Source organism: Xiphias gladius, chromosome 6, assembly GCF_016859285.1.
Source record: "Xiphias gladius isolate SHS-SW01 ecotype Sanya breed wild chromosome 6, ASM1685928v1, whole genome shotgun sequence".
Lineage (NCBI taxonomy): Eukaryota > Metazoa > Chordata > Actinopteri > Istiophoriformes > Xiphiidae > Xiphias > Xiphias gladius.
In genome coordinates, this window is record NC_053405.1 from 11265394 (window position 1) to 11285729 (window position 20336).

General features: G+C 39.5%; 1 protein-coding gene across 1 annotated transcript; it reads right to left on the reverse strand.

Moving 5' to 3' along the window:
• Positions 1 to 1589: 1589 nt before the first annotated feature.
• Positions 1590 to 18021, reverse strand: crtc1b (CREB regulated transcription coactivator 1b). Its single transcript, XM_040128040.1, is given in 15 exon segments — positions 1590 to 4364; positions 4884 to 5058; positions 5155 to 5241; positions 7969 to 8055; positions 9323 to 9568; positions 9772 to 9914; positions 11280 to 11503; positions 12432 to 12475; positions 12560 to 12645; positions 13169 to 13263; positions 13546 to 13607; positions 14642 to 14684; positions 14686 to 14765; positions 15282 to 15398; positions 17673 to 18021. Coding segments are annotated over 15 exon segments (1827 nt in total). The 5' UTR covers positions 17799 to 18021; the 3' UTR covers positions 1590 to 4152.
• Between the last annotated feature and the right edge of the window lie 2315 nt (positions 18022 to 20336).

Sequence of the window (20336 nt, forward strand, 5' to 3'; positions counted from 1 at the left end):
GCAAACAATCAATGCGCGTGCCAGCCCGCATCTTTGCAAAACAGAACCTGCTTCCGTTTGGCTCAAGAAAGCCAAAAGGTTGTGCTGACGGAGGGGAGGGAAGGGATGGACAGCGGCCTCTTTTCGTACCAGAATCGACTGTTTACACCGACTTGTACGCAGTGAGATGCTCCAGTAGGAAGAAGAGAGAAGGAAACCAAGAACTCCCAACGTCAGGTCAGTTGGCAACAGGCTAAAACTAGGACACTGCCACAGGAAATACATTCTTTTATCATTTGTGAAGTAGCATTATACAGAGATGGAGGTAACAGAGTCACTTGACAGGAGTTAACTGTCACACAGGAGAAACCCATACATGCATCCCTTTAGACTTTGTGATAGCTTTATGTTACACAAATCAAACCTGCCGAGCTATAGAAGGCCTTCATTGAGAGGTTTTGACTGTCAGTTTAGTCATGCATTTTGTTTCAGCTATAGCGTATGTACAAGGTCAGTGTGAATGACTGTCATTCAGCAGGATGAAAGAAAAGAAATGACATGAAAGGTCAAATCATTGGCATTATTGGCAACGCAACAGTCAAGTTTGGCTCGAAATCAATACTTTTTGTTTTTTTAGGAATAAATACCTTTGGAAACATGTAGAGAATGAGTCCTATACATTTGTTTCAGTGACTGTAAGGAAAAAAAATCTAACTTTAGATAGACAAAATCAGCTTCTGGTTGAGTGTTGTGCATTTCTGCGCCTTTTTTAGTGGTTTATTTTTCTTCCTTCTATGAGTACCTGGACCGTGACAAATATCCAGATATTTTCAGCGACTACGGTAAAATGTTTCATTGATCTAAAACATAAAGAGTAGGTCAAGTTTGGCATCAGTTCCTTTAGGATTAGAGAGAAAGGGTTTCTTTCTGGAGCAGCAATTTTGCACCAAGGTTCAACAGTCATAAGGGAAGAAATTCATTGTAGAAGAGGCAGAGATGCAGTTTGCATCAAGGTGGAAGGGGATTGTGAAAAATATAGGACTTATCAACAAGTGATATGAGAAAGAAAAGCCAGGGTGAGTGAACTTACAAGGAAAAAACAAACAAAAACAAAACAAAAAAAAAAACAAATTAAAAAGAAAAAGACACTTAATTTCAAAGTAAAACTGGATTTATGCTTCTCTGGCATTGTAATCAATTTGTAGTTCAGCATACGATTTCACTCGTTGATTGTCATAGCACCACTGCAACACTCCATGTCCTGCACTCATTACACTGTATACTCCAACTCATCAAGTCTACGTCATTCCTTTCATTTTCCAATTTAGACCTACAAAGGAGATGCAGCTTAATTTCAAAATAAAATAATTTGTCCAGCAGCTGAAAAAGAGTTGATAACTGAGCTGTGCATTCATCGCTTAGTGAAAGTCATCATTTCCACTTTTTCAGTTATTTTGTGACAGTCTACAGAGCCCTTGAAATCCTTGTCTTTATCGTGTCTGGACAAGATGTTTGCACAACGAATAATTTAGATAAAACAAAAAGATTACAAAATACCATCTTTCGGGCTCCATAATGCTGCGCAATAATGGCAGAGAGAAAGTTAGAAATGGCTTCTTTAGATCACAATATAAATTTTTCGAGTGATTTCGAGGAGACTAATGAACCTCCTGAACTGAATTTCTCCATGCTGACCGCACTATCAACAATTTCTACCAGCACTTGCAACATGTCAAAGAGAATGCAAGCAGGCCAAGCTGACCGATTTATGTTTTTAGCTGCAGCTCCAATGTGTAGATACATTCTCGAGGAGGTACAAAGCCTCTGTCTCCATTACGACACCACTTCAGAAGTATAAATCCAGCTTAACTCCTGGAATGTGTTAAACAACAAAACATCAGGAGGTGGATTCTTCCTTTAAGGGTCATTTTTTGTCTTATTTGCATAGGAATCACAGATCTGTTGAAGGGAAACAAAACCTTTGATGGAAAATTACAGCAGACAAACACTTCAACTGAAACAAACTGCGCAACTGTAGAGGTGTGCAGTAAACCAAACGTGATTCCTTTTCCGGAAGGTGGGGTTGGGAACTCTTGCAAACAGCGCTTTAGGTGAGTAAATGATTAGCACGTCTGTACACAAACATTACAATATACCAACCATGATCCCACAGACCTACACAAAGCTCTCAGGGAAACTCTGACAAAAGGCTGAAACGGACTGAAATCTGAAGTGAATTTTTGACTTTCACACAATTTGTTTGACACATTTAGGCAAAAGAGACTGTGCCATGGATGTAGTTAGAGATGATATCAGTGTATACATTTTTCAGATGCAACCTGTCTGAACTCTTTTCAGTTGAGAAGGTGGTGTAAACAATTTTAGACTCTACTACATCCCTGATTGTTTTTGTGACCATTTTAGTTGTTTACAACACTGAATGGAACGGGGCCGATCTCGGTGCTGGCGAAAAATTGCATAAAATACTTTAAATATATAAATACACTCATATTCTTTCTTAAACGTAACCTTTAAATAGCTTTGATGTACTTCAGTTTACTAACTATAATAAAAATATCCTTATATTCATCATCTCTGCACCTTATGGATACAACCATTTTAAGGCTTTGAAACTGTAAAATATCCTACAATTGACCATTAAAATCCCTACACGCTGTATGGTACTTTTGTTACTTATGACCCCTGTGGCAAAGGTCAGTAGCGTTTTTATTAGAGCTTCCCTGTCAAGAAGCAAAAAGCCTCCCCATAATTGCACTACTTCTCAATTACTTGAGACCCAACCTTTGAATTTTTTCAGTTTTGTTTTTTTGTCCCACTTTAAAAAACATCAACAATTTGGCTATAAACTGTACCGCTACAAAATACAGTACATTGATTTGTCAAACCTTACACAACATAACCACAAGTATCACTGATCAAAAGTTAAGTTCCTCTCAAATACAAGAAAATGTTACAATAAGTTACGAAAATACGTTGTCACATTAGACACTTAAGTAGAACAGTAAAATACTCATGTAAGGCAAAATCAGGTGATTTCACAGTGACGACTTAAAAAGATTTTAAGATTTTAGTGTTCTCTGGTTTAAAAACAGACAGCTTCAGTCTGGATGTGTATTGGCTTTTCACTGGCAGAAAATGAATTTGGACACGTTTCTCTTGCTTTCTAGTTAAATAGAAATACCTGATGATTTTCTCAGAAAAAATTAATTCAAGTGGCGTAAAACCAACCCATTTCTGGAAACTGTGACATTTTGATTCGACCGTTGGGCTGCAGCATGGCAACGTCTACCACGTCCCATATTAGAGAATGGCACATCAAATACCAAAGAGCAACTATGGGGAGGTTTTGCACTCCTTCATTAACCAAGTAGCTTAACAAACACATATATAAATATGTTAGTAATTAATAAATAGACACAAATTACATCAGTGCAATTTTACACTATGCCTACAGAGAGCATTTTGGCATCAAATTTAAATTATGAAATGGAATATAAAATATTTAACCAAATAAATAAATAGAACAAATAAATACATAAAGCACCAAAACATACAGTACATGATGAAAATAACATTTGGTTGTCGAAATTAAAGCTTTGAGTGTGAAATAGAAAGCCGTTACGGCATGATGGGAAAACCGATTCTTTTGATTGTTGGGTACAAGCAAACAGACTGTAGTTTTTTTCTTTTTTGTTTTAGAACACAGCCGTTATAACGGAAGCGGTTTAGCCCAATGTCCTAGCAGCTTCCTGCTACGAGCAAATATAAACAAAAACAAAGATTTAAGTGGATATGAAAAAAACAAACAAACAAAAAAAAACCAAAAACTGTCAAATGTGCATTTTTGGAATATATGTGGCATGTAATGGTACACTGTAAACACAGCAGGCTAGCGAAAGCGCTGAGCGACCAATCTCATTCAAAACGACAGCGAGGCCATTCCCTGGCAAGCCACTGGATGTCTTTTTCCCTGTTGTCTGTTGGTGGCACATCATTTCCAAGGGCTTCGTGGAGTCAAGGGCGAGGTCGGACAGCTGGACAGCCATGCAACAAGGGAGAGGGTTCATCCTGCCCTTTGTTTCTCTCCATTCACAAGTTAGTGTGTTTTTTTTCTCCCCTCTTCTTGTTCTTGGCCACAGTCAGCCTCCAACATTACAGCCTGTCCATCCTGAACGTGTCCTCGGTGGCGGGGTCGGCGAGCACCATGTCAGGGTCATTGAGCATGTGCAGTCCATCAAGGGTGAGCGGGTCGATCTTCAGCTCATCTAGAGGAAACTGAGAGTCTGCGTCGAAGCTGACATCACCAACACCGGCCAGAGAGTTGGTCAGCTCTTTGGAGAGGCTCGGAGGAGACTCACCTGTGACTGAGATATGAGACATTAGACAGAGACAGTGGTGCTGACATCTGAGAAAGACGGGGCAGGATTGACAAGTATTATGTGAAGATTTTTACACATGTTTAAACTAAATTTAAACAAGTATCTTCGTTTTTTTAACTAGCAACAAAAACTAGAAATGAGTTCTTAGCATGGTATACTGGTTATGTTGATAATTTTTGACAACACATTTAGACAACAATGGCCATAAATATCTTCATGATTTAATATTATTTTCGGTTGAAAGAATTATTAAATGCCACCATATGACATGCTTGGAAAGATATTGTTACTGCATATTTGTGCTGTTGCAGCATCAAACATTTAAGGAAAACTAAAGTTTATTACAACCTGGATTTTCTTTTTGTATCGTTCTGCAATTCCGTCATAATGATGACATTGCACTTTCCAAAGTAATTGTTGAGATCTCTTAACCACGGCAACAACATTAAAAATAGGTCCAATGGATCAACAAACACAACACACTGGACTGGCTGCCGAGGCTACCTGTTAGGATGATGTTCGGGATGTTGCTGTGGTTACTGTAACCGAGCTGCTGGGAGTCCTGTAGGCTGCTGCCAGTGAGGCCCATCATGGCCGCCTGTGTGTAGTTGAGGGTGGAGCATTGGTTGTAAAGGCTGGTGGAGCTGATGGGGTTCTCGATCATGTTGAACTGCTCCAGCTAGAAACCAGAAAATTTTAATGTGGCGTGAAGTCAGGGACTATCTGAAGAAAAGCGTCTGTCACTGCTGCTTATTGTTTGTGCGTTCTGTGTCACCTGGTGCGAAAGGGCATTGGTCTGCCTCGATGCCAACTGCTGATCATAGAAGGAATCGCCAAATATACTGCCCACCACCGGGATGTGCTGGAGGAAGAGAAGTAGGCAGCACAATTCAGAACAACTGGCACGAAAGCAGTTACAATTAAAACACACGCAAAAAAAAGCAAAATTAGCTGGAGGGCAGTTTATCTGGGCCCACGAGCAGAGAATTCAGCAATGTAAGAGCAGGTAAACACAAGCAAAACACAAAGTAACACAACTTTCAGACTAGGCAGTGACCAAAGCAAATGGTTTTCATGACTAGAGCTGTCGTGGTTGAGAGACAAAAAGAGGAGGTGAATGAAACGCTTGAAATAAAGGTTTCTTTCCGTTTCTTTAATGATTTGTTTATTATGCAAATTTACCACACACCTAATAATTTTAATATGACCAAAAAAAAAAAAAAACCCCAAACACTAAGACATGGAATGGAAGTATGAACATGGCGTGGGTGGTTGTCACGTCCCTGTGGAGGGCACACACTGAGTGGGGTTGTGCGTCCCATCTCTGTGGACGGGACACAAAACAGTGCAGTGATGCATTGACCGCGGCAGCCCCGTTCATGATGACACAAACACAAATCAGCTTGTTAAAGGGAAATTCTGGTGTCTGTGAACCAACGGGTCATTCTCATATTTTAGTTCATGATCTGCTGTAGAGATTTGGGAACCATGGAGTCCAACAAGAACCAGGTCGATGAGAGCAAGGAGCAGAATGACCCAACAGCAAAAACATCTTTTTAAAAGAAATCATCGTAAACATTTCCATCCACTTCGCAGTCAACTTGTGGCTCCACTATATTCTGCAGGCATTCTACGGACTTACTTTCTACGTTTACTTTACTTTACTTGGACTAAAAAACAAAAATTTGAGATGATTTCCGTAGAAATTAAGTTTTTTTTTTTGGAAAGCTGTAGGGGCTCTTTGCCTCACTCAGTGGCATACTTGCCGGAGCCCTTACGTCCCACATCTCTACAATGAACGATGTGAGTGAAATATGAGAACACTGCCAGGTAGACAAATACCAGGTTTTCCCTTTAAAATAATCTTACAGTGAGGAAAAAAGCCACTGAACACATAGTCAACACTGTGTGACTGGCTTTCTTTTAGTGGTGGAGTCCCAGTCTAACCATTTCCAACATTAGCCGTTTAGTTACCGATGCTATCGAGGTGACCTGAGGACATTAATCAGCGTGTGAAAGCCCAGAATTTAGTTGGTTTAGATTTGATCTTTACTTCTAAAAATGTACTCCCTCCCATTTTGAGTCCTTCCTCCTCATATTCCCAAGTCCGCTATTTCTCACATTAACTAAAATACCTGTTATTTTCATTTTTTTCTGACATCTTTCAGCTTTTGACAGAGCAGTTGCTTTTTCTTGATGTACCTTTTAGCCATTTCGTTGCCTTGCACCTTGAAAAACACTTAACACAAAGTGTATTATTAATATGCATGCAGCTGTCTTTTCCTTTCCACCAAATGATTTACTGAAGATGGAATAGAGCTCTAATGACCCTTCCCAAGAGGAGGCAGTCAGGTGTTTGTGTTTATGTAAATAACAGCTGTAAAGTGAGGCACAGAGTAGTGCTCAAGTGACCCTAAATTCAAGGGAGAGTGACTCTGAAATAAGGCTGTGGGTAAGAACTCGAAAGAAATTTGTTACAAAATGTATTTAAACCAAAAACAGCTAATATACCATATTGCCCCAAATGTAAGAAGATATTTTTTCTGGACATTAGGTTTGAAGAAGAGGGAGTTGTCTTATATTCAAAGACTAGACAATTAAATGGTCATAACATTAGATATTTTTTTTGAATGGAGAGAGTACGACTTTAACATGATCTTCTACAGTGTTGCATTATGGGTTGTTCGTAGCCTGGGCTAGTGAATGTTTTCTAGTCCGTTTATAGTGAAACTTTTAGGGTTAGACAGTAAATGTGTTTCATTGGTCCGGGTTAACCTGCAGGAGTTTCTGAAGGCTCGAGTGATGCGTTTTCCCACCACGCAGCAAATAGAAACATCATGAATGACAGTGGGTTCTTGTCATCTCCTAGTGTCGTTACTGCGGAAATGAGCCAGGGAGAAAATCTGTCAAACAGCCAAGATTTACAGCTGTCAGAGAAGATGAGCTCAAAAAGACTGAAGACTGAAAAATGCTTGCTGTCAGAGAAACTGATTTTAACGGCTGAAAGTTTGAGTTTGTGGCTGATAGGCAACGTACACAAATGCGGGTTTTATGTATTACTGTATTTCATGTTTCACTCATACAAGAGAAAAGGCTTCATTGATGATGACTCTCTTCACCTTAGATTAATGCTATCTCAGGAAAGCTTTCACTACAGGATGAGTATCACAGTCGTCCTATATTCAGGTCAATACAGTACTTCATAATTCACCTGTAGAAATAGTAATCGCGTCTTAATCATCACAAGTCTATTCACAACAATCTAAGACCTCTTCTCTTGACACTGCAGCTCACCACAACAGAACATAGTTTCAATCATGTGTAGCTCAAACTTAAATCTGTGAATTTTGTTACATACTGACAGTAACAAATGGTCAGGGCCTCCATCAACAAACTATCGCCATGTTGTCATGCACACAGTGAACATTAACAGTGGTGATGAAGAAATGAGTTATGGAGCTACTGACACCATGAGTGGTTAACTGCTGATACAAAGAATGAAAAGCAGCCTAACTCATCTACAATTAGCTCTCCCCCAGGCGCAAAGCCCTTCCCCAAACAGCAGCTAGCTCGGTGGGTGGGCCCTTACTTGAGGCGAACCGCCGGGGGAGAAGCCTTGATTGGAGACTGGGGAGGTTGGAGACTGAGTGGCTGGTGAGCCACTCTGATTGCGGTACTGTTGGAGGGAAGAGGGTTAGCTAGCACTAAGCTTCATGCCTGTCACACACAAATCTCTGTGAGAGGTTATCAGCCAAGGATCTGCTCAGTATGTGTAGTGTGCATACATGTAGGTGGGAAATGGTACCAATAACCACCAGATAAACTGTGGGACAACTCTGTGGCTGGCCAGTTTGTCTACACTTCTGGAAAATGTGACTGCAGAATACTAACATCTGTTGATCCTACTCTAGTAAAATAGTCCAGTTAAAGTGACTTCTGTGTTATAGAGAGTGGTCTAAGGCGTATTTGTGTTTCTTATAAGCTTATATCAGCCAATTTCTTGCTTTAACATTACACACAAATTCAACCAACTACATCCAAAAATGCCTTAACCTACACAAAAGCTGAGAAAACTATAGAAAATGTTGAGTGCCAAATGGTGAGAAGAATCAGCAATTTCAACAAGAAGACTGACACAAATGACTACATGCAAGGAAAGAGCTTCAACTAGGCTCAATACTAATTTCTGAACAAATACATCAAAAATACAAAAGCAAAAATAAAATAAAAATTTTTGTCCGTGCTATCTAAAGGCTGCTAGATTATGGTAAAAATTAGGGTTGCATCTAATGATTATTTTTATTATGATTGTTATTATCATTGATCTGTCGATTATTCTATTGATAAATCAATTAGTCGTTGGGTCTATAAAACGTTAGAAAATGGTGAAAAATGCCAAAATCACAATTTCCCAAAACCCAATGTGACGTCTTCAAATGACTTGTTTTGTCCAACTTGTTCTGTCCAACCAATGGCCCAAAGATATTCAGTTTACTGTCAAGTATAACAAAGAAAACAATTAAATACTCATATTTGAGAAGCAGGAACCAGAGACCAATGATTACTCAATAATCAAAATAGTTGCTTTTTATAGAAAATTATAGAAAATGTTAAGTGCCAAATGGTGAGAAGAATCTCTCAGCTTTAAAGGATGTGCAAGCATCTTCCTGAACATCACACAATTAATAAAATTATCTGATAGTCAAGAGTAAAGATGTGTTTCTCCTAAGGTGAGTTATTCTAAAAAACTGACAAATTAATGTCAAAGCCCAGTAGCCTAAAAAGGATGTGAAGATATTTACTGGAATCTATTCTGGGTAGAGCAATAGAGTGACAAAATGAATAGAGGCTTAAGAATAAGCGAAATGGTTCCAGTCATTTTATCAGGCTAACTGTTTGTTATTTCTGCTCCCGCTTTCTGACTAGACGCCCTTGCTTCTTACCGAGCTGATGCTGATGCTGGCGGTTGTCTGGCTCTGGCTGTCTGGGGAAGGGCTGCTGGCAGTGGCAGTGGCTGTACCAGTGGACGCCGGCGTTGGCAAGGTGATGAGCTGGATGCCCTGTGGCAGGGCCTGCTGCTGCTTCTGCAGGTCACTGAGCAGCTGAGCCTGGGCCTGAGCTGTCAGCTGGTTGAACAGGGGGTACTGGGCGAGCTGCTGCTCCAGGGTCAATGACTCTGTTGGCACGGCCTGAAGTAAAGACACATACGGACTCTCTTTAGGCTAGTCCAATTAAGTGTGTTATATTTTTAAATAACTTGAGCGTTATTTTTGTGTAATTTGAGCTCTTTACCCTCCTAGACTCAAAGTGCTTTGTCTCTGGGTTTGACTATTCCACTGTTATAAAAACACCACCCAGGCACCAATTTTAAGTTAGGCCAGCAGACCCTTACCTGTGTGATGTTAACAGGTGAGGACAGGGTGGGTGAGAGCTGCTGTGGGGACTGTTGGAGATGGAGGTCAGAGGTGAGGGTGAGTGGCACCACAGGGGGTTGCCGGCGCTGTGCCGTTACAGGCTGAGAGGTGGTGGGGATCCCTGGGAAGGAAAACAATATACACGTAAACCCGATCGGTGTCTATGACCTACTAAATGATGTAAATTAAAAACAAAAAACAAACAGCAACAATCAGCAATTTCAACAAGAAGACTTACACAAATGACTACATGCAAGGAAAGAACTTCAACTTGGCTCAATAGTAATGTCTGAACAAATACATCAAAAATACAAAAGCAAAAATATAATGAAAATTTTTGTCTGTGCCCTCAAAGATGGGGGAAAAAAAAGAGGGAAAAAAAAAAAAGAAAAAAAAGAAAAATCTAAAGGCTGCTAGATTATGGTAAAAATTAGGGTTACAACTAATGATTATTTTTATTATGATCATTATTATTAATCTGTCGATTATTCTCGATAAATCAATTAGTCGTTGGCGCTATAAAACGTTAGAAAATGGTGAAAAATACCAAAACCATAATTTCCCAAAACCCAATGTGACATCTTCAAATGACTTGTTTTGTCCGACCAATGGCCCAAAGATATTCAGTTTACTGTCAAGTATAACAAAGAAAAGAATTAAATATTCATAGCTGAGAAGCCGGAACCAGAGACTAATGGTTTATTCTTAAAAAAATGACTCACAATGATTAATCAATTATCAAAATAGTTGCTTGATTAATCGATCATTCGACTAATCATTGTAGCTATAGTCAAAATAAACAAAAACATGATGAATTTTTTTAACAAAAAATACATTTTGTGTGGGATGCATAACAGTCTGACTGCAGAATACCATGTGACCAATAGATACAGTAAGTCCCTGTGTTTTTGTACAACTCTTACATGGTTCTTTGGGTTTTTCCAAATTGAGTATTCAAATATGAGGCGCTGTGACTAACTGATACTGTTAAGCCAAACTGATCATCAGCTAAGAAAAGACCAAGCCATCGGAAATGATGAAAAGGCAGCCAACAGCCTGCTGATCCAGACTCGGCACTCATGTCAACACTGCATGTGCTTCACTAGAGGTGGCAGACATGAGCGTAGAATAGCATCTTGTTACTTTTTGGCATTTGGAGAATATTGTTGACCTATTTTTGAGCTGTGTTTCACAGATTACTGTGTAATCAAATGACTTAAATGCATGTGAACACAACCAGTGTTACAGTACCAAGTCTTATCTTCTACTTTTTTACTTTGTGGCTGTTCCAAGCAAAAATATTCTGCAAACTATCCCGTTCCACTTAAAATTAAAACTAAAACTGAAAACTAAATGATGTTTTTTGGGCTACAACATGATTAAGTGTTGCAAAAGTGAGAAGTATAAAGGAGTTTTTTTTCCTTCACTTTGTTACATTCAATTCCACAACCTCCCCAAATAATGAACATGAATTAACATTTGTTACCGTGGCTGGCAGCGCTGATGCCCAGGTGGGTGAGGTTGGTGGTCAGGCTGCCTGTGCTGTTGGATGAGCTTAGGGAGGGGAAGGCCACCGTGTCCTCGGGGTCCAGTGGGGTGGACAGCGGAGGGGGGAACTGAATGTTGGTCAGATCAGGCAGCGAACCGCCGGTGTTGTGTGCAGCTGGGAGAACGGACGGGTTCAATTCCTGGTCTGGTGATGGGAATATACTAACAAACACAAGTTCCATCAGTCATGAGAAAAACTTTTTGATTTTCCTGGGACACGACTACGAGCATTAGACTTTGAACAACAAACACAGATGCCAATATTTTTAGCTAAAGACACTGATAGTTCATGCAATAACTCAATACCTTTAAATCTGGCCAATTCTGAACCAATTATGTTATTATCATTGTTTTCTTTGAGGTTAAAAAAGGCATTTAAAATAGCATTTTAACAAATAAAACTCATGAACGAGAAAGAGATACACGCGGAAATAAAAGGCCCAATCAATGAAATATAAAACTGTAGAGTTTGACCAATAAAAATAATAATTTTATGCTTGTTAAATGATAAGAATTGAGAATGTTGGCCCACGTTTACAAACATTACAGATGTAAACAAGCCTTTAACAGCAGTAGAAAACAATGAAGAGCTGTCGTTTAGTATCAGTTTGTGTATGAAACTATCCTTAATTAATTTGGGTGTGACTTTTCGGATTCCTCTGAATTTCGGCATGAGCAACCCATTTGTGACTTTAACTGTATAACAGATTGCAGAGACATTTATTGAACTCTCATTTTTAGTGGGGCTGAAAAGTAACAACAGACGACTCCTACAATAATATTAAAAGCACTAATCACAGCTTTCTAAATTGTAATTCCACCTCTAAAAACAAATGCAACACAGAGGTCAGGGCCCTGCTTTTTACTAGGATCAGTTGTGCCATATCACCATACGGGACATTTCCTACAGGACTGGCGGCATGCTTGTTCTAGTGCCTTTCCAGCATGTTTCCCGTGTACCTAGACCAGCTATCATGTATCAGTGAACTTGCAGCATGACTTAGTTATGGCTGTGTGACTGACCGGCTGCCATACTCCGGTGGTGTTTTAACTGTAAAGAACAATAACACGATATACTTAAGCCACTCACTTGATTCCTGGGACATCGCATGTGTTGGGCTTTGATGCATCATCCTGAGGAGAAAACGTAATTATGAGCTGCAGATCTTGTATCATAACACGTGTACACCTTGTAGCCCTTCCCTCTCCCATCAGTACCTTCTTATCATTCCACAACTGTTTCTGCGCATCCTTGTCTGCATTTGACTCTGAATTCTCCGTCCCAGGCACTGTTAGCAGCAGTACTAAGTAGTGAAACAGCACAGACACAGTTGCTTGCTGTGACAAAATACACACCAACTCAAATCAGTGCAAGAAATGAGTCATCAATATCCCACCCAGTCATGCAGAATATAGTGCTGTGCACTAGATTCCCGAGTCTCTAAAAATAGCAAGGTGACCACCAGACAGACTTGAGTGGATGCCAGCGAATCCTGGCTTTATTATAGCAGAGCCTCACACATAAAAAGACATAATCCATGGATAAATCAGTGAATTATGGATCCTCCTCTCTAGATCCTCCCGAGTCAGCTTCATTCAGAGATGTTACTTCTCTACAGGTAGCTGAGTACTGTATTCTATACTGCATGCTGAAATAGTTATTTGCCAGAGATCAGTATCCATTTACTCCATAAATATTTCACTAAGAGTCTAGATCCACTTCTTTGTGGCATCAACCCCTCTTGTGGCATATATGGTTCGCCGCCTGCATCAGCACATTAATAAATAAAAGAGGCTCTGTGTCTTTGTAACTGGATCTCCCGTTACCTCGTTTAGGCTGCAGCTCCTGTGATCCCCCTGCAAACACCTCCTGGGGCTTCGGATTCATGGTGCTCTGGTGTAAGGCCGAGTCTGAATTTGTCCTGTATGTGTTAGAAAGATGAGTTGTAAGCGAAATCGCTGCCAAATCCCCAACGGGGGCAGACTGCCAATACGGCATCATACCCATCAAGGATCAGACACTGTTACAAACACTTGTTTACCATCATTTGGTAAGTGTGTGGCCTTCTTCGTGTTGGTTGAGTTTGGAAGTTTTGTATCAACACAGATGCACAGTCATGTAGTTTAATTTTTTGCAATTGAGCTGTATCCGGTTTTGTGCCCCACTTATCATTTTGGCAAAAAGACAAGGTGAGGTGGCTTACCTTCTCCAGCTCGTGTCTGGCGGTGGGGAGAGGTAAACTGAGCTGTAAGGACAGCTGTCAATGTGAATTTCGTTAAGGCTAATAAAGTAGACGGGATGAAAGATGGATGTGAGCTAATCAATACTTTCATGCCTCTTGGCTGATTCAACCTAATACACCTGATACATACACACAAGTTTTACTAGGATCCAATTACTTTGAAAAGGGATTGTCTCTTGTTATCTAATGGTGGAACATATTTCTAAGAATGATCCGATCAACAGGAGTGTAACAACCCATATTGTATCATTCAATATCACGCTCTCAAAATAACTTCACTCTTTGATCAAAATCTGATGAACGCTGCAATTCTCTGAGATGGTATCTCACTCTCACCACAGTTGGTGATTTTTATGGTGTGTAAGGTCTACACATAATGCTGAGAAATCACTCTAAATGGATCGGACAAATCCCCACTGCTTCACTCTGAGGTTTCAAACATTATTTGTTTTTATGTGTTCCTCACGAACCTTTTTGTATGAAATTATTTTGGTTTAGTGCAACCTGTCAACCAAATAATACCAGTGTTATTTGTCTAATAAATTGCAATTACTCATTACATGCTTCTGTAAATTAAAACTATGCTAATTAAGTCTCATCTATCTTTCTACCTTAAATAAAAAGACAGAGCTGGAAGAACCTCCCTCACAGTTTACATCCCGTCTCAAGTTCAATTCATTTACTGTAACTATTATACCAACTATAAAATAATACAGCTGAAATAAAATTGAATTGTATTCGTGTCTGGGATCATTGTGGGTTCCCACGAAATGATAGCATCACTAGACATGGGGAGTGGATCGGACAAAGTGGTTCACACTTGAAACCTACTCAGATAATGTTATGTCTCTGGAAATGGCTGAATCAAACAACTTAACTTGCACACCCAAGTATCCTCAAGTCACCCAAGCGTCTATTACCAAAGGTAGGCTAAAACAAGACTAAGGCGTAAACACCACTGTACAGCTGACTCCAGATGCAGACTCAAAGCAGAGCATAGCAATCACAAATAAAGTTAAAACATCCTCATCACCACACCCTTTAAAACAAAGGATATTTGGCGTCCATGTTTGTCAACTGACAGTGGCCGGCGGTGAGGATGTGATGCGGTTCCGGTCACGGTAAACACGCTCTACCAGCCCGTGGTGCCTGGTTGTCCGACTGGTATCCAGCACCGAGTTCTAGAGTAAACACACCACGTGAAGGAGGCCAGCAAAACCACTTACTTAAACAACAAAGTAACGTCTCAGGATAATGTTTTAGGATTAATGGTGCAAATGTGTTCATTTCAAAATGAGTCAAGCCATGGGCCCCCCGTACTGATGCTCGAGTTGGCAAATGTATTTAAAGATGAAAAGCCATGACAAGCAATGATATACTTTAAAATTTAGGAACCAAATTACACTGCAGGGTAGAACTGGTATGCCTTAATTCCTGAACCAAGATAAAACCTGGTTGGACCTCGCAGCTTTGACCAGCAGATCATTGCTGAACACTTTACTGCCGCCATAACCTAAGATATGCCTGCAAACTTTCTTAAACTGCTTTATAAAGAATTCACTGTTTTAAGCCAATCTATCACCAGTACTACAGATAACTGCAGTCTTTCTATGTCCAATATTATCGCCAACAGCTAAGAAAGGTACACTGGTCGAGAACAAACCTTTGATTTACCAGCCGAGAGGCTAAGGGCTCACCTGAAAAGGCAGGTCAATGTTGCCATTTCCAATCTGATTGACATTGGGCAGTGAGCCTCCATAGTACTGTCCACGATTCTGCCCTAGTTGCAAATACTGGGTCTTCTGTAACTGCAACTGTGCAAAGTAAAATTGCATGAAAGCATGAGTGAATGACTGATCTGATTCACAAAAAAGTGATGCTTAAAATGAATGATGCCTGCCAGTCCACAGTGGTGAAATGAACGATTAATGACTCAACTAACTGACAGTTGAAACATGATGAGACAGGCAGATGTGGCTGTTTCATGAACAATCAAGAGGCAGACAATATCTTTCAGAGCAAAAGAATAAAAAATAAAAAACAAACAAACAAACAAACAAACAAATAAATCACATCAGCTGATGTGAGTGACACCTGACTGACAACTGGTGTAATTACAATCAGACTTTCCATGTAACACATCTGGCTATTACATCAGCCACACGTCTTAATACAAAATCTGTCACAAAAGTCATGTATGTTATTACAAAACAATGTGATGGGAGGCCTCCTATACCAATAAGGAACTGCAGTGAGATTGATCTGAACAGATGCAATGGATTGATGTTTAGATGGCAACACAAAGAAATCTGGCAGAGACCACAAATTTGAGAAGTTAATTAAATTCTTCTCCATGCAGTAAATGACAGCACAGCTCAGGTTTACACTAATGCAACGTTTGGTAAGTGGGCATCATTTCCAGCAATAGGTCCAACAATTAGCCCAAACGTTTCCTGGCAACGAGATGTTCCTTCTTTTGTGGTAAATTGATCTGAAATGATTACTTAATTGATTGACTGAAAACAATTTTGATAATTTTGGCAACAATTTTGATAATTGATTAATCATTTCAGTTATTTTTCAAGTTGAAAAAAAATTCTCTTGTTTCTAAAATATAAAAATTTGCTTCGTCACTCTGTTTTATATGATTTTTCACTGATTATTATGGGACTATAATCCAATACGTCAATTTTTGTGGGAGTAAATTATAATAGGGATTTTTCACTTTTTTCTGATAGTTCATAGAATAAACTAGTGCTGCAACTAACTTATTTTAATTATCAAATAATCTGTAGATTATTTGTTTTGATTAATAATGCAATTTTTCAGTTTATAAAATGGAAGAAAATAGTGAAAAATTCTTATCACAATGTATCTGAGCCCAAAGTCATGTCTTAAAATTGCTTGTTTTGTCCAACCAACAGTCTCAAACCCAAAAACATTAAATTTACAAATATATAAAAGCAGAACAAAACAGCAAATCCTCACATTTTAGAAGCTGGAACCCATGCCAAAATGGTTGGCATTTTTGCATGAAAAATGACTTAAATTATTAATTAATGATCAAACTCACTCACTTAATGACTAATCAGTTAATCGTTTCGGCACTAAACTAAACAACTGCTTGGGATAATGATCAGCCGGTTAATCGACAATCGAGCAGGAACGAGTCAACTGACAGAAAACAGAATAATTTTTTTTTTTTTCCAAGCAAAAATGACGAACATTTGTTGGTTCCAGCTTCACAAACATGGGAATTTGATGTTGTTATCGGTCATTCATAATAATAAATTGAGTATCTTTTGGTTTTGGGCTGTTGGTCGGACAAAACAAGATATTTGAAGTCATCGCGTTGGGCTATGGGAAATTACAATTTCACATTTTCTTTCCCCCTACAAATTTTCTGTCATTTTATACACAGACCACAATAATAATCGTTAGTTGCAGCCCTGGTGGTTAACTCGACTGTTTACGATTGTTGCGATAAAGTTGTCAAAGTTACCCTGACTTAACATTAATTTACACTAACTAAACCAAACTGTCAGACCTAGTAAAACAGAAATGTGGGTCCTTTAGAGCCGACTATTTTCCACAAGCCAGATGTTTGCTTACTGTTAAACAGCTAATAGGCTACCGAGCTAATGTAACGGGTAACGTTAAGCTAGTAGTAGATTGTGAACGGGGGGGTTCACTGGTTGTAATATCTGACCCCTCTCAGAGATACTGCTCGTATTTAGTTTGTAGCAGCTGACTTTTCCTAAAATTTTACCAAGCAGTGATTTACATGTCAGTCGGTTTGTTTGCTAATGTCAGCTGCTCACACCAGCCACAGACAAGAGCACAGGTGCACATTATTCAGGCTAGATAAGCTGGTTAACGCTGCATACGTTGTACCCTGAAATAGGCCAGGGTGCTTTTTGCAGGCAGAGTGAAAACATGATTTTGTGGTGTAGCACCGGTGCAGCTAACATTAAATCAACTTTAGCTACTTTAGCATCAAAACGTTTGGATTTATCCCCGCAGCGTTCGTTAGCTGCAAAAACAGCGCTGCAACAAAATGTAAACAGCCGGGGGTTTGAGGGTCTTACCCGTGCAGCTCTGGTGATGTTCAAGTCTTTCATCACTTCTTCAAACGCAGCGGTCTCCTCCGCCTGTTTCTGATTATGCAAAGCAATTTTTTCGCTAAATTTGCGAGGATTGTTAGAGGACGCCATCTTTCCCTCTTCTTCTCAATGGAATGTTACGTTACGCACCACGGCAGGGCCTTGTGGTGTCGTCATCACGCAGGATCAGCGTGTCTGTTATTTTGCCTTTTCCCTCTGCAACTTTTGCCAGTAACCCAGGGTTGGTGGCTGGGTGAGTCTGCAATGAAACAGGACAAGTATGGATGGATTCACCGCCCGCGGCGTTCCTGGAGCGAACATTTGTTGTCGGGCCCCTATTGGCCCCCACTTTGAAACTATGGCTCTGAGGCAGTTTCATGATTTTCCCATGCACCCAGAAACCAATCAGTGCTCTGGAGCATAAATGATTAGCTGATTAATCAATCAGTCGTTTGACAGAAAATTAATTGACAACTATTTTGAGAATCAAATAATTAATTGTTTACGTCATTTGTGAGCCCAGAAAAAAAAAAGCCAAAAATTCACTGGTACCAACTTTTAGTTTTCACAGTTTTCTAAGACGGTAAACTCAATATCTTTGGGTTTTTGATTTTGTTGGTCAGAAAAAAATAAAACAATTAGAATATGTAAACTTTGGCTATAGAGAGTGATGATGGGAATTTCTCACTGGTTTTTAACATTTTATTCACTGAACAATCATTCGATGTCAATAATCAGTAATTGTCAGATTTATTGACATGAAAATAATTGTTGGTTGCAGCCTCACAGTTCTCCCATGATGGAATGATACGACCTCGCCCCAGGTTTTCTTTGCGTTAATTACTTGACACACAGAAAAAAAAATCAAAGCAATTTGATAAAAACACAACTTTACGACAAATGAGCAAGAAATATAAAACAGCTGAGGTCTTAAAACTAGATTTGTGAAAAAATTTATATGAAATTTTTGATGAATCAAATTATGTAGACCCAAATGATATGTAGTGAACCTTGTGCTTTTGGAGGCCTCTGGAGGTCTGGGGCCCCCGGGCAGTTGGTTGCTTTGCGCCGTTGGTAATCCAGCCTTGAAGATAAGATAGAACTTTATTCACCAGAAAGGGAATTTCTACCAGCTGCCACAGGCCGGCTGGTATTGATTTTACCTTGTGAGTGTGTGTGTGTGTGACATCATGGCAAAATGTGGCGCTGGAAACAGCAACTGTAGCGGGAACTACCTCAGAGTTGGTTTTGAGTACTTCGGCAGGTGTTTATGTGTCTGTCTTTCTGTCTGTTCTGACAGATTTTGTCACGATAGTGTAACAACCGTGCAAGATACAGTCACTTAACTTTACAGGTGCGTAGTTTAGATCAAAATGAAGGCCGAGTTCAAAGATGGTTGTGGTCCAGCCCATGAGTGCTGAGTACTCATGTAATAATGTCATAATAACTACTAAGTATTCATGGAGACTTGCCAACATGTTGGCAGGCATTGCAGCTGGTATGATCCCATCGCAGGATGGTCTCTAGTTGCGCCTAAGATAGCTAGCTAAAAAGATGAAAGTGTCGTGCTGGAGGAGGATTTTCCACACCCTGGCAGCCAATACGTTGTCAACCCCTAACCTTTAGTTTTAATGAGGTATAACCGTTACAATGTTTCAAATTACAGGCAATTAATGAACTGCACCGAAAGGTGCATCTGCGTTACTGTGTCAAAAATGATACAAATTCCAAGCATTGAAATATGCATCAATGCATGGAAACTGAAAGAGTGAAAAGACCGCATGAACTGTATGAAGTTATGATCATACTGCAAGTAGAAAATGTAATGAAGACCAGTAGCAGGAATAAAAAACGGTGGTTTAAGAATGAGGTGCATGATAATAATCCACGGCAGTGTTCAGTATCAGTGTCATTTGTACAGACTGATGGCCACTTGGAAGAAGGGTCTCCTGTAGCCATTGGTGGTTCACCTCGGGGGTTCTAGCCTATTGTGGAGGACGCTCCTGTATTCACGCAGAAAGGATGAAGGTGGAGAAGTATTGTCCATGTTGCTCAGTAGATTGAGCACCGTCTTTTTCTCTATGACATTTCCACCAGAGAATCAAATTCCACCCACACAGGATACATCTAACTCCTAGTTTTTTTGAGTTCTTGTTATACACACCAAAATGACCTGTAATTTGATTTTAGGACATCTAGGTTGAGGTATACTACGTTACATTTTTAACAGTTTATAAAACAGCAAAAATAGGTTTTCTTTCTTTTACATTATGTTGCTTTTTTGAAGCATACTGCACATAGATTCACTGATCAAATTCATTTTTTTAAAATTTACGTAAGTTAGAATAATACAATTGAAGAGCCTGGGGAACCCTCGTGTTCTACTGGTTAAGGTAAATACTATACGCTGTAACTGCAAACTCCGGGGTTTGATTTTTTGGCCAGGGGCCTTTGTTGCATGTCATACCTCTCTCTTTCTGTCCCCATATTTACTGTCCGTCAGCATCTTATATTACATATTATACTACTATTATATATTATACTACCAGTCCTCGTAAGTTTCTTGTGGTTGCAACAAACCTGGCATGATAAGTAGCGCTGAAACAATTAATTGATTAATCAATTAGTCAATCAACAGAAAAATAATCA